The following is a 14,349-nucleotide window of genomic DNA, read 5'->3' as shown; positions in this document are numbered from 1 at the left end:
CGGAGAGGCGGGAGCCAGAGGTTGCGAAATGTCCGCCAGCCAATCGCGAGGCGGATTACCTCAAGGCTGATGCAATCTCCCTGCCCGCCTGCGACTGGCAGGCGCCTGGCCCAATCGCAGAGCAGCTGCCCAAGAATGCGCCTTCCTGACCGCCAATGGGAGAATTAGGCGGGAGGGCTGAGCGGGAGGGGGGGTGGGGGAGTCTTTTGTGCTCCTGTGGGATGGCCCGCCTCTGACGCGTCCACATGACCCGCGTGACGCGAGTCAGGAAAACCCTCAAATCTCTGTTCACGCATGAAACGCGTGTGACGATACCATATGGAAACCTTCACGTGATGGCCCAATTTACATAACATACAAAGATTGGGGTTCCAACGAGCTTCCATTTTAGGCTAGTCAAGAGTAGGATGGGAAGGCCTGGAAAATAACTGAAAAAATGAGGAAAAAAACTGGTTTCCCCCCTTTTTTTAATAGGGGGGAAACTTTTTCCCACAATTTTTCTGGTTATTTTCCAGGCCTTCCCATCTCTCATCGAGCCTAAAATGGAAGCCCATTGAAATCCAGTCTTTATATGTTGTATAAATTGATGTGAAGACTATATCCAGGCCTCTGTGGCTCTTTAAACCTCTTTCCAATAATTACAGTTGTGGGGCTTTGCGTGCTCTGAGAGCTGCACCTGTCAGCCTTCAAGATTCCTTTCCTTCGCATCTTTCGGCTGCCATAGTAATATGGGGTGCGTGTGAAATATTTGCGTTTTGTGGGTGTGGGAAATGTGCTGGAAGTTTGGAGAAAGAACTGTATAACTTGGGGGAAAACTTCATTGTCTATGCTTATTTGCTTGCTTACTGTGCAACTGCAGCTCTTTATCAAACTAGGCCAAGGTCAATGGCCAGATGTCTGCATCACCACCTGAAGATGCCCCACATGACATTATACACAACTTCAATTGGATGGACAGTTTGAACTATTGTGGGTGGGAATGTTGCCATCACTTTGTATATGTGTTTTTCACGCGTAAATCCTCAGATTCAGAATTCCTTTGATGCTACCACTTGATTTCCAGTAAAAGATATATTTTCTCTAATTTATGGAGTCTAAGTGTTTCTTGGATTTTGAATGGAGCACCATTGACAACACCAGAGATTCAACCATGGAGGACAGGTCTCATCAGAGGAGCGAAAGGAAGAGTGTCTTTCTGTAGTTTACTACAGGTGTCGCCAACACACACACATACACACACGTCTGTGGACTAGTACCAGTCTGAAGCCTTTGGGGAACTGGTCCGCGCAAGCAGCAGGCAAGTCTGCAAAGCTCCATTTGTGTAAATGGTGGACATGTGCATGAAACCATCTCTCTCCACACCATTGCTGCCACCACAGAACCGAAAAGTTTGGGGATGGCTGGTTTACTATATGATGAGATGTAAACTACACAAACCTATACCAGATTTATTGTTGTCTACTATTGGCTGAGCAATCAGGGCCAGCAGTTACAGGACTCACTGGAAGAAAACATGTTTAAGACGAACTGCATGATTTTTGCTTGGAATATCCGCCTAGACTGCACCCACTCATTGCCAAGCAGTTTAACAACACACTACAAGAAAGTGAAACTGAAGATTGGTTAATACCTGGCAAAACCCTACCTGAAAGATCCAACAAAAGGGGCAGCATCAGGCAGTTACTAGTCAATTATTTGCTTATTAGCAACTTTCAAATTGCGAACTGGTACAGCAGTTGATGGAGTCCAACAGCATCTAATTGAAAACAATCTCTTTCCACTTAACAGAAATGAAACTGTCCAAACAGCAGAAAAAGAAAAGATCAGTCCCTGACTGAAAAGATGATTTTGGAAAAACGGCAGGAGAAGGGAAACCAACTTGAATGTAACTTGAATTGATTACAAGGAGGCATTCAATTCCTGCCACGTGATTGAACAATCAAACACATGGAAATAATATGAGTCAATGGAACCAAAAGAAGCTTTGTGCAAAAAGCTTTCTGAATAATGGGAAATACAGTTGCGGATCAATGGTGATAGACTGGGAGAGGTTACATCAAGATAGGAATCTTTCAAGGAGACTATCACCACTTTTGCACTGAATCCTTTGTCTGTCAGGTTTCCAAGTGATGAAAACCCATTCAAGAAGAAATAAGCAAATTTCGGGCTCAACACTGTCATCAATACTAAACAAGTCAGGCCATGGCTATCAAACATCAGGAATATCTACCTGGTTATTCCACCTGTTTTCCATGGACAATCTGAATCTTTTTGGAGAAATAGAATCACTGCTCAAATAATGCCCACATTCACAGCAAAATTTTGTAATGGAATTTGGACTGGACAAATGTGCCCCCCCACAACATCAATAGGGGAAAATAGTGAAAACTAAAGGAATCAAGCTGATCAAAGCTGACAACATCAAATCAAGAAGGTTAATAGAATACATCAGAAGTGAAGAAATTCAGTGGTAGAAATATCATCGAGACAATTAACACTGACCCATTAGCAACCTTCAGACTTCTCATTTCCTTTTCTTAACAAGAAGGCCAAAGGGTAGAGAGGCCCTTCAGCCATTGGAGAGATCCATGGCCAGTTGAAGAACACCATGGGGAAGAGGATGTCATGGCAAAAGAAACTGCCCAGAGATCCACAACTATGATCATGATTTTTCTAAAATACCAAATCTGTGCCTGTGTGCAATAATTTCTTTGTTCCTGAGCCTCTTGGACTTTGAAAGTTCTTAGCTGAACAATGAGTTAAAGCTTTGTACATTCCTGCAATTTTGCACCAGAGCTTGCATCTGACCGTCATTATGCCTCTGATCTCCACCCTTTTAACCCTGCACAGCACCATCTTGGCAGGTTCCCAGTTCTGGGCCTCAAAAGCTGAAAAACACAAGCTACCTCTACACTATAGCCCATGGCTGGAAGACAATTATAGCCTGCTGTACCTTAAACTGACCATAACAATTAACTTTTAAGAATATTTAACAGAATGTTTAATCTCACAGGGATCTAGATCTATCAACTTCAGAATCCCTACATCTCAGCCAGAAACTGAGCAACAATTATTATCTGGATAGACAGCTGTGAGGAAAAGAAAGGAAGGACCAAGTGCCGGATAATTTGTGTTTCTCATCCTTGTTCATGTTACTGTAGTTGTAGCAGCCAGTCAATCCCACCTCCCCTAAAGTTCCCTAAAAGCTATGTAAAACTAGCAAGTGCCATCACATGCAAAAGCTCTCTTCCTGAAATTTGGCTGGCTTTATGTGTACATGATTATGTGCAAAATTCATACTTGAAGTCAATTTCTCACTCTAGCAGTCCAGGATTTCTCCATGAAAGAATCTTGTCATGCATCCAGAAGTCTGTGTGAGACATTCAATAAGGGTAGTAATTCTGTTAGATAAGGTAGATATGGAGAGTTGGAGTGATGGCTTTGACAGAAATATGCAAGAATGATTGCATAAGCAGAGAGGGCTGAAACATTTTTAAGTTCTGGGTAGCAAGATAAAATTTGGAGGAGGAGACAATCAGATTTGTGAGATTCTGTTGTTATAGCCAATCTCAATCAAAAATTAGAGTTGATTTTCCAGTCTGGTCTATCAGTGGGACTGACAGAAGATGAGTGGGAAAGAAAACAAATTGACTCCAAGTTGGCAATGGAGTGAGAAAAGACTGAATTATCTCCCATTATTTATTCAAACTATATGCCAAATATATATTAAGGAAAACTGGGGCAGTAGATATCAGTAACCTGTACTCTGCTGATGACACTATCCTGATAGCCAAAAATACAAAGGTCTGCAAATCCTAATAATAAAGGTCAATGAGCACAGTGAAAAAAAATACCACTAAAATTAACTATAAAGACAACAACAGGAAAGAACACAGCCTTAGCAATGAAGATATCAAAATGGTGGGTAGCTTCTGCCTTTGAGAATCAATCTTCAACTATAAAGGAACAAGTAGTCAAGAAATATATCATACATTCTGTAGAGCAGCCAAGAAAGTATTGGAAAAATATTGAAATGCCATGACATATCCATACTTATAACAATAAATGCATCATCAAACAAATCAATCTAGAATTGATTTGAGGCATGAATGACCTCAGACCACATCTTAAGGCACAAATGATCAGGCTCAAATTATCCTAATTAAGACTCCACATAAAAGGCTATGAAGTTGGGAAAGGTGGAAAGAAAAATAAGAAAAATACTGATCAGCATCAAGGGGAATGAAAGATCCGACTAGGGATAGACTGTCATGCAGAAAACCTTCATTCATTCATTCATTCATTCATTCATTCAAAGTTGACTCAGCCTTCCATCCTTCCAAGGTCGAGATTGTTAGGGGCAATATGCTGATTCTGTAAACTGCTTAGAGAGGGCTGTAAAACATTATAAAGTGGTATGTAAGTCTAAGTGCTGTTGCTATTGTTATTTATAAAATTTATTGGCCACTCATCAAGATAACGCTGGGCAGTTTACAATCCTAAAAATAGATTAGATTAGATTAGGGTTAGTTTAGATTCATAAATTAATATCTGCAAACGCTATGATCCAATTACAGATAGAGACAGGGGGAGATGATTAACAATTGATCAACCTCCTCCATAGTGATGTTTCCCCATTGGGGCCCCAAACTAACTGACAGAACCAGGTGTTTAAGCCCTTACAAATGGTCAGCAGGCTTGGGGCCGACTTGCGTCACTGGAGAGGGCAAGATGTTCCACAAGGCAGAGAAGGCCCTTCTCCTGGATCCCACTAGCTGGAATATTCAGGCTGATAGGACCTGCAGCATCCTCCTCTGCTGGTACAGGTGGGACGGACCAATCCCAGTGGGATGAGACAGTCCCTCAAGTAGCCTGGACCATGAAGGGCTTTAAAAACCTTGAACTGCACCCAGAAGCAAATTGGCAGTCAACGCAACTCACGGGCCAGTGGCGTTACATGGGCCATTCTTAGGGCCCCAAGAACTGTCCACACCCGCCCACTCTGCACCAGCTGTAACTTTTGAATGCTCTTCAAGGGTTTCCCCATGTTATGCTGCAATGGTCATAAGTCACTTTTTTCAGTGCCATTGTAACTTTGAATGGTCACCACATGAATGGTTGCAAGTCAAAGACCTGTATAACATGGATGTACAGAATGCCATGCTTCACATTCCCCCTCATCAGCAGTCCCACAAATTGTTTTGGTCTCAGCTTGTCATTAGTGCCAAATAACGAGCATGATAGAATAATAGGAAGGGACCTTGGAGGTCTTCTAGTCCAATCCCTGCTCAATCAGGAGACCTAAACTATTCTGGGAATGGCTGTCCAGTCTCTTCTTGAAAACCTCCAGTGATGGAGCACTCACAACTTCTGGAGATAAGTCATTCCACTGATTAATTTTCTCACTGTCAGGAAATTTCTCCTTAGTTCTATGTTGGATCTCTCTTTGATAAGTTTCTATCGTTACGCACTCAACTCAGGTGCTTTGGCAAATAAGTTGACCCCTTCATCTCTCTGACAGCCCCTCAAGTACTGCTATCAGCCTAGTCCTTCTCTTTATTAGGACTAGATATATATCCTAGTTACCTCAATCGTTCATATGGTTTACCTCCAAATCCCTTATCATTGTTGCTCTTCTCTGCACACTTTCTTCTTCTCAACAACTTTTTTATATCTCCCCAAATCTCCAAGAACACGTCCCACATCTGACCAGACCTGTGTGCTTCCTAGCAGGACTACTGTTGCAATCATCTACACCTACTACCCCACAGTTCTTCACCGTTTGAATGAGGCAGCACCCTCATGAAACCTGTCGCCTCCGCCTGAGGTCCAGGGTGCAACCTCAGTCATAACATGTAGCCACTTTTTTAAGTACTTTTTCAATTTCTTCTGCCACCAGCTTCTAATCTGACAAAGGTTTCTGAAAAGCTTAACAGCCGGTTTTATGACATTTGCTTGGCCGCCATAAAGATACTGGTTCAGTTGTGACTTTGGACCTACATAGTTATCTATACATCCCAGCACAGAGCACAGAACAAAATCATGCTGAGTGGTGTTATCAGTGGACATCCCATAGGAACGGTAAGAAGAGCAGCCGGTGCTTCTGATAACTGCTTTCACGGCTGATCTTTGAAAACAGTCCAAATGCCACGTTGAGATTCTGCAGGTAGGTTTAACCTTTCAACCATACAAAGCAGCTTATTTTCATAATGGGGCCACACCTTCATGCTTTTATCATTCCAAACTTTTCCATTTTTTAAAAAAAGAAACTACACAGTCATAGGAATAGGCAGCATTTCATAGGCAGTGGAAAATACAATGTTTTTAAAAGCTTTAAGAGGAAGCCTTATTAAGCCTCTTGATAAATTGGCTCTCTTAGATTTGTCCTTCGCTACTATCCTCTCTTAGGATGCTCCTTTCCATCCAGATTTGCATAGGGCACATTGCTGCAACCTCCTATCACTCTGATTCTCTAAAAACAACTGAAGTTAAATATCATCTTCGACAATGAAGATATTGAACTGCTGGAGAGTTTCACCCTTTTAGGATCAACCATCAATAACGGAACAAGCAGTCAAGAAATATATTACAAACCAACGCTTGATATAGCAGCCATAAAGGCCTTGGAGAATATATTCAGATGCAAATGAAACAAAAAGTTAAAAAGCTATGGTATTGATTTAGTTACTTACCAAGCACATCTAAATTATACCAAAATATCTTTACAATCCCCAAGGCATGTCACAACTTTGGAACACCCCTAATGTTTGGAAATTGAAAGTTGAAAAATTTGACATGGGTGATATACCCATAACCTCCCTCCAAAAAAGCAGAATTCTTGTTCAAGGAACAAGTGATTAGGCTCAAATTATTGTAATTTAAATACATTACGCAAAGACCTATTGGTAGCTCTCTGGAGAAGTCTATGAGGGATGATTGAAAAATAATGCCCCCATCTTCATAACTTTAATTTAAGTAGGGGTAGGGGTATATATGAAACAAAAAATATTTGAAATGAACTCTTCTGTTACCTGTATTTAACTTCTCCATATAATGACATCATTTTCTATTCTGTTCTGCCAATGATGGACAAGCTTCTTAAAGTCATCACCAAATAATAATGAAATTTATTTCAATTAAATCATTTCCTTCTCTCCCCCCCCCCCCGCAAACTGTAACCACGGGTTTTCCTGCCAGTGGTTGGATGTTGACGTGTTTTTGCAGTGAAACTGAGATCAACACTATATTTCTGAGTCATAAAAATGAGCCCATCTATTATCACAATGCAAGAAATTCCCCACCTGCATTGTCAAAATATGAGAAATCTGTATCAACTCAGAAGTTTTCATTTCTGCTGACAATATGCAAGAAACTCATCTTGCGGAAACCTGATATTAAAAAGCATCAATGGTGTGATCCAAATATTTTGGTACAGTCCCCAAATTGGCAGCAAATTCCCCTTGAATGATCTGCCAGTTGTCCTTAATCAGTTGATCCTTCTTGTGTAAAACTCAGCTGCCGTTAAAGGCAATCCATTGTGTTCTTGATTTCAGCTCTTCCTGATTTGCCATCATCTTTCCATTTTCCAGCAACTGCAGAACAGGTTAGTCCTCGACTTACAACAGTTCGTTTAATGACACTGAAAAAGTGACTTATGACCATTTTTCACAGTTATGGCCTTTCCAGCATCCCCATGATCATGGCATCAAAATTTGGATGCTTGGCAACTGACTCATATTTATGATGGTTCCAGTGATCCAGGATCATGTCATTACTTTTTCCGATCTTCTGACAAGCAAAGTCAAAGGGGAAGCCAGATTCACTTAACAACCAGGTTACTAACTTAATAACTGCAGTGATTCATTTAACAACTGTGTCAAGGTAGGTTGTAAAATGGGTCAAAACTCACTTAATAAATGTCTCAACAAAGAAATGTTGGGCTCAATTGTGGTTGTACGTTGAGGACCACAATCCTTACCAACCATCCCCCTAATTAATCAGAATGCAGCTGGAAGGGGCTTTGGAGGTCTTCTAGTCCAACCCCCTGCTCAAGCAAGAGACCATTTGAAAGACGTGGCAGCCAATTAAGGGTGTATGTGTCCCTTAATTCTTACCTAAGCTAGAATTCAAGGTAAAAGGCTTTCGGGTCAAGGAAAGTTTGGTTGACTTCACAAAGTCTAGGCATATTTTTTTTTAAGCAGCAGTGCATAAGTGGCTTGCAATTGTCTTCCTCTGGGAGATTTTTCAACTGATTGATCTAGTCTACAACATTGGGATTCCACCAATGTCCACATCCAAATGCTAATCAGAACCAGCTTTGTAGACTAGAAAAAGTTGGCTAGCAGCTAAGAGAAGCTGCATCTTCACCACCTCAAATGGTCAACTGGTATGTCTAAATCAATCAACCAATCAGAATAGAGCTGGGAGGAGCTCAAGAAGGACCATTTCAGACAAGCGACTGTCCAGTCTCTTCTTAAAAGCCTCCAATGAACTTCCAGAGCACCCACGATTTCTGGAGGCCAGCTGTTCCACTGGTTAATTGTCCTCCCTGTTAGGAAGTGTCTTCTTAATTCCAGGTTGCTTCTCTTCTTGGTTAGTTTCCACCTATTGTTTCTTGTCTTGCCTTCTTTGGTGCTTTGAAAAATAAGTTGACCCCCTCTTCTTCGGGGCAACCCCTCAAATAATATTCCTATCATGTCACCTCTAATTCTTCTTGTCTTTAGACTAGCCAAACCCAATTCCTGCACCTGTTCTTCATATGTTTTAGTCTACAGGCCTTTGGACATCTTAGTTGCTCCTCTCAATACATGTGACAAGGTCCATACCACAAATGTCCAGCAATCAAAAATGTCCACCTCAACTTTTTTCGCTTCATTATTATACTTTCCATTCCAGCTGCTGATGACTTGAGTGTCTCCAAAGGTTAATATATTTGCTCTCAGATGAGAGTTTCCTCATCAGCTGACAGGGGGCACTCTTTCTGTTTCCAAAAAGGCACTTGGGGTGCAAATGCCACACGGAAGCAGCCCTGGCGCCTTGGCTCTCTGCGTTCCCAACTTGCCATTCTAATGGGAGGGGAGGGCGAACTGCAGGTGGAAAACACTCTGGATAATTGAGTCCAAAATCTGGCTGGTCCAACAGGTGGCCAGAGAAAATCCAGTTGGGCTGTGTATCTCCTTGAAGAAAGTGTCACTCGACACCCTGTGGTCTATTTGTGAGAAAAACCTTCATGGGATTGGACTCATCATAACTAAAAGTTGGAAATTGTCATCTGGGAATCATATAAAAATGATTATACCCTATTTGGGGATTTATATATCTATGAAACAAATGTATATACCCAATCACCTGTTAAATCTTTGTGTCGTTTATACTTTCACTTTGCTGATAGTAGTGCTGGCCGTGAACATACAATATTATCCTTGACTTACAACAGTTTGTTAGTCACCATTGGAATCCACATCATTACAAAAAGTGACTTATGAGCATTTTTCACACTTTATGACCACTGCAGCATTCCCCATGGTCACATGACTAAAATTCCACCGCTTGGCAACAGACCCGTATTTACGACGGTTGCAATGTCCCTTTTTGCAACCCTCTGACAACAAGGAAGCCAGGTTCACTTAACAACTGGGTTGCTAACTAATCAACTGCAGTGATTCACTTTAGCGACCGGGGCAAGAAAGGTCATAAAATGGGGCCAAAACTCACATAACAACCCCCTTGATTAGCAACGGGAATTTTGGGCTCCATTGTGGTCGTAAGTCGAGGACAACCTGCAGTTTGCAATGAAACGAGGGAAAGAGAGGAATATGGAGGGGTTTCCAACCTTAGCAAATTTAAGACTTGTGGACTTCAACTCCCAGAATTCCTCAGCCAACAAAGCTGGATGAGGAATTCTGGGAATTGAATGCACAACTCTTAAAGTTGAGGAATTCTGGGAGTTTAAGGCCACAAGTCTTAAAGTTGAGGAATTCTGGGAGTTTAAGGCCACAACTCTTAAAGTTGAGGAATTCTGGGAGTTGAATGCACAACTCTTAAAGTTGAGGAATTCTGGGAGTTTAAGGCCACAACTCTTAAAGTTGAGGAATTCTGGGAGTTGAATGCACAACTCTTAAAGTTGAGGAATTCTGGGAGTTTAAGGCCACAACTCTTAAAGTTGAGGAATTCTGGGAGTTGAATGCACAACTCTTAAAGTTGAGGAATTCTGGGAGTTTAAGGCCACAACTCTTAAAGTTGAGGAATTCTGGGAGTTGAATGCACAACTCTTAAAGTTGAGGAATTCTGGGAGTTTAAGGCCACAATGCTTAAAGTTGAGGAATTCTGGGAGTTGAATGCACAACTCTTAAAGTTGAGGAATTCTGGGAGTTGAATGCACAACTCTTAAAGTTGAGGAATTCTGGGAGTTGAAGGCCACAATGCTTAAAGTTGAGGAATTCTGGGAGTTGAATGCACAACTCTTAAAGTTGAGGAATTCTGGGAGTTGAATGCACAACTCTTAAAGTTGAGGAATTCTGGGAGTTGAAGGCCACAAGTGTTAAAGTTGCCAAGGTTGGAGACCCCTAGGCTGCCTTTTAATGGGCCTCCCTCCAGCTCTGCCGAAAGGTAACCTTGGACTCCGGGGAGCCCTTTGCCAAGCGCCTTATCTCGGCTTCCAGGTGTCTCAGCCTTTTGGACAGCCTTAACCTGCCAGATCATTTCCAAGGAGGAAAAGGCGCTTTTGGCTGGTCTCCAACTTGGAGAGAATCTCAGGCGCTCCGAAGCGAAGTCCGTGCCAATACAGCCCCCACCCCCACCCGGCTATTGGCAGGGAAAGCCCCGGGGAGGCGCATTCTGGGGGTGGGCCGGCCGGGGGTCCAACGACAGAACGACCGCGGAGCGTCCCGTGCGGGAGTTGCGGGGGCCGCCGTTTCCCCATCGTGGCGGCGGCGGCGGCGGGACGGGGCGCCTTCGTGGGCCGCCTGGCTTTCGGGCCGGGGGGCTCCGCTGGGACGATGGGGTCTCAGCCGAGCGGCCGAGGCGATCTGGGCTTTTGCACGCGGGAGCGAGGGCGACTTTAGGCTTCCTCGGCGCCGCTGCAAACTAGGCAGGCAGCGCCCCCTCCCTCCCGCGGGCCCTTCCAGGCAGGCGGCCCGGAGGCGGCGCCAGAGGTGGGACGGGGAGGCACCGTCGGGGCCGTGGGGGTGGGGGAGGCGGACGCTAGGGGGCGCCGGCAGGTATAAATAGGCGGCCCGGGACGAGGCGGGCAGCCCAGAGCCAGCCCGGCCCGACCTGGAGTGCCGCCGCCGCCGCCACCGGACCCCCGCCGGCCTCCGACCATGCGCCGCGGTCCGCTTTAGCTACTCGATGGAGCCCGGCAACTTCTACGAGGCGGACGCGCGGCCCCCGATGCCCAGCGTCTTCCACTCGCACCCGCAGCAGCAGCAGCGCCCGCCGGTCCCCGCCGCCGCCGCGCACCTGCCCTCCGCCGCCGCCGCGCTCGGCTTCGTCCCGCCGGCCGGTCCTTTCGGCTACCTGGCGGCGTCGGAGCTGCCGGAGATCTGCGAGCACGAGAACTCCATCGACCTGAGCGCCTACATCGACCCGGGCGCCTTCAACGACGAGTTCCTGGCCGACCTCTTCCAGCACAGCAAGCAGCAGCAGCAGGAGCGCGCCGCCAAGGCCGGGCTGGAGGGCGGCGGGGCCGGCATGCCGGGCGCCGGATTCCCGCCGGGCGGGGTCCCGCTCTACTGCTACGCCGACAAGCTGGAGGGAGGCGGCGGCGGCGGCGGCTACGAGCGCCTGGGCCAGGGTCCCCCGCCGCCGCCGCTGCCCGGCCTGCGCCCGCTGCTCATCAAGCAGGAGCCGCACGAAGACGACGAGGCGGCCGCGCTCTCGGCGCTCTACCCGCCGCCGCCCGCCGGGCCGCCCTGCAGCCACCTCCAGTACCAGGCGGCCCACTGCGCCCAGACCACGGTGCACCTGCAGCAGCCCGGCGGGCAGCCCACCCCGCCGCCTACGCCCGCGCCCAGCCCGCACGGCCCCCACCACCCGCCCCACCGCCTCCAGGCCGCCGGGCCCAACGCCAGCGCCGCCCCGTCGGCGGGCAAGTCAAGAAGGCGCTGGACAAGGGCAGCAGCGAGTACCGGGTGCGGCGGGAGCGCAACAACATCGCGGTGCGCAAGAGCCGCGACAAAGCCAAGCAGCGCAACGCCGAGACGCAGCAGAAGGTGCTGGAGCTGAGCAACGACAACGAGCGGCTCCGCAAGCGCGTCGAGCAGCTGGGCCGCGAGCTGGAGACCCTCCGCGGCATCTTCCGACAGCTGCCCGAGAGCTCGCTGGTCAAGGCCATGGGCAGCTGCTCCTGAGCGGACGGGCGAGGGGCGCCTGGGCCGCTGCCGCGGGGCGGAGGAGCCGGGCTGAGCGCGGAGCCCGCGCGGGCGAAGCCGTCGGGAGCGGCCGCTGCTCTTCGGGGACCCCGCCGGGTGTCCTGGCCGAGCTCCGCCGCCGCCGCCGCCTCCGGGCAGCCGCGGACAGAAAGGTGGGGAACGCGGATCCGCGCGGCGTTTGCCACCTTAAACCCTGGCCGGGAGAGAGCGGGCCGGCCCGGACTGAACCCTCCGCTTCTCCGCTCGGGATTTCGTCCCGGTCCCCTCCTTCCGCCGCCCGCCCGCCCTGTACTGTGAAAGCCTCTCTTGTACTTGTCGTCGTCGTCGTCGTTATAATTATTATTATGTTTATTTTATTGCTCGGAGCCTTGCCATCTCACCAGCCGGGACTAAGGCTGTGCACAGAACTCTCTTTAGCCATAGGGAAAAAACTTTGCAAAACTTTTTTCTCTCGTTGTGCAACCGGTTTCCTTGACTTTGGGGACCCGGTTTGGAATCGGTGCAGAACTTTTAACTGAGCTTCGCCTGGGCAGGATGGGCCCTTGAAAGCTTTCAGGCACACACACACACACACACTGGTCATTTTAGGGAGAATGCTGAGCTCCTTTTGAGGGGTCACAGTTTATGGCCACTGCTTTGGATTCCAGTACCAGTCAGCACTTTCAAGTTGCACGCTTCAACGGATGGACATCTTCACCTAAGTGCCAATTTTTAATATTCCTTGTACCGGGTGCCGACATTACCTCCCTCTTCCTAAGAATTAATTCCCCGGGAGAACTCTCTCTTTGTAAGGTGTATTTTGGGGGATTAACCAAAGATGCAAGACAGTTTTAGAAATTCTGGTTTAAAATTCCTAAATAAAACACAAATATTCTGTCATAAACCTTTATTTTCCTGTTTGTTGTTTGCGGCTTCCCCTGGGAGCCTAAAGTTTTGCTGGAGTTTATGTGCAACCCAAAATGCCTTTGGTTGCAGTCTAAGCCTGAAGTAAGCCCCATGGTGTTGAATGGGACTTTAGCTGGTTGGTAAAGTCAGGTTATATGATTCAGGGCATTTAATCTTATCCTTGCTTGTCCTGGAAAAAGTTTTATGTGCATTTATTGCTGCTGAGAAAGGGGATTTTATAAGATAGCTAGTTTGCTGATCATAGGCTTATACAAACTGCCTTGTCCTGCACTTTTTTTTTGGAAGGTATTCCAGGTGTGGGTTTCTTCCTTCATGGCCTGGGATTGGAGCTTCATAGGTGTCCCATTGTTAACTGTTTCAGAAGGGGCCAGCCTGGCCTTCCTAAGAGAGGATAGATGGCTAGAGGATAAATAAACTTTTGCTAAGCTGTACTGTTCAAAAGTCAGTTTTTTGTAGGCTTCTGTAATTTATTTTAAATATTATATGAACTGTTCTTTGCTTTGCTTATTTTTCTGCAATTGTTTTCTCTGTGTGGATGTTTAAAGTTCATAATAGCAATAGCGTTTACATACCGCTTTACAGTGCTTTTACAGCCCTCTCTAAGCGGTTTACAGAGTCAGCCTCTTACCCCCAACAATCTGGATCCTCCCATAAGCTAACTTGCTGCCTTGAAAAGCTGGCTTAGGATCACCTATATCAATGCATGTGTGAATAAATTGTTTGAGGTTGTAAGTGAATTGCTGCTTAGGACACAATTCCGATTTGATAAGCATTTTAATTTGCTTCTAATGCAGTCAACAAATTGCTCTGCTTGAGGCACAAACAGAGAAGGGGAAAAGACTTATTCAGGTGGATTTTTGGAAAACAACATTGTCCTTGTAACTCCTGTGTCTTTTCTAATTTTTAAACCTTTTAAAAAAAACCACACATTCTATTTAACGTTACAATTATTTGTCTCTCCCTGCTCATGTTTGGCACGTTCCCTGCTGAAGGTAGAATAACGAATTGGAGCTGGGCCTGCCTTCCCTCCACTCTTCTTTAAAGGCGACGCTGGGCTTATCCTGGGTCATCC

The 14,349-nt window shown here is 46.2% G+C and overlaps 1 protein-coding gene across 1 annotated transcript; it reads left to right on the top strand.

The window, feature by feature from the left end:
* Positions 1-11,179: 11,179 nt before the first annotated feature.
* CEBPA (CCAAT enhancer binding protein alpha) lies at positions 11,180-13,254 on the top strand. The gene is given in 2 exon segments (XM_026680148.2): positions 11,180-12,091; positions 12,094-13,254. Coding segments are annotated over 2 exon segments (999 nt in total). The 5' UTR covers positions 11,180-11,349; the 3' UTR covers positions 12,351-13,254.
* The last annotated feature ends 1,095 nt before the right edge of the window (positions 13,255-14,349 follow it).

Source organism: Notechis scutatus, chromosome 9 (genome assembly GCF_049901735.1).
Source record: "Notechis scutatus isolate UNSWTSFEM ecotype Mainland chromosome 9, rNotScu1.2, whole genome shotgun sequence".
In the NCBI taxonomy this organism is placed as follows: Eukaryota; Metazoa; Chordata; class Lepidosauria; order Squamata; family Elapidae; genus Notechis; species Notechis scutatus.
This window is presented reverse-complemented; position numbering and strand designations above follow the sequence as displayed.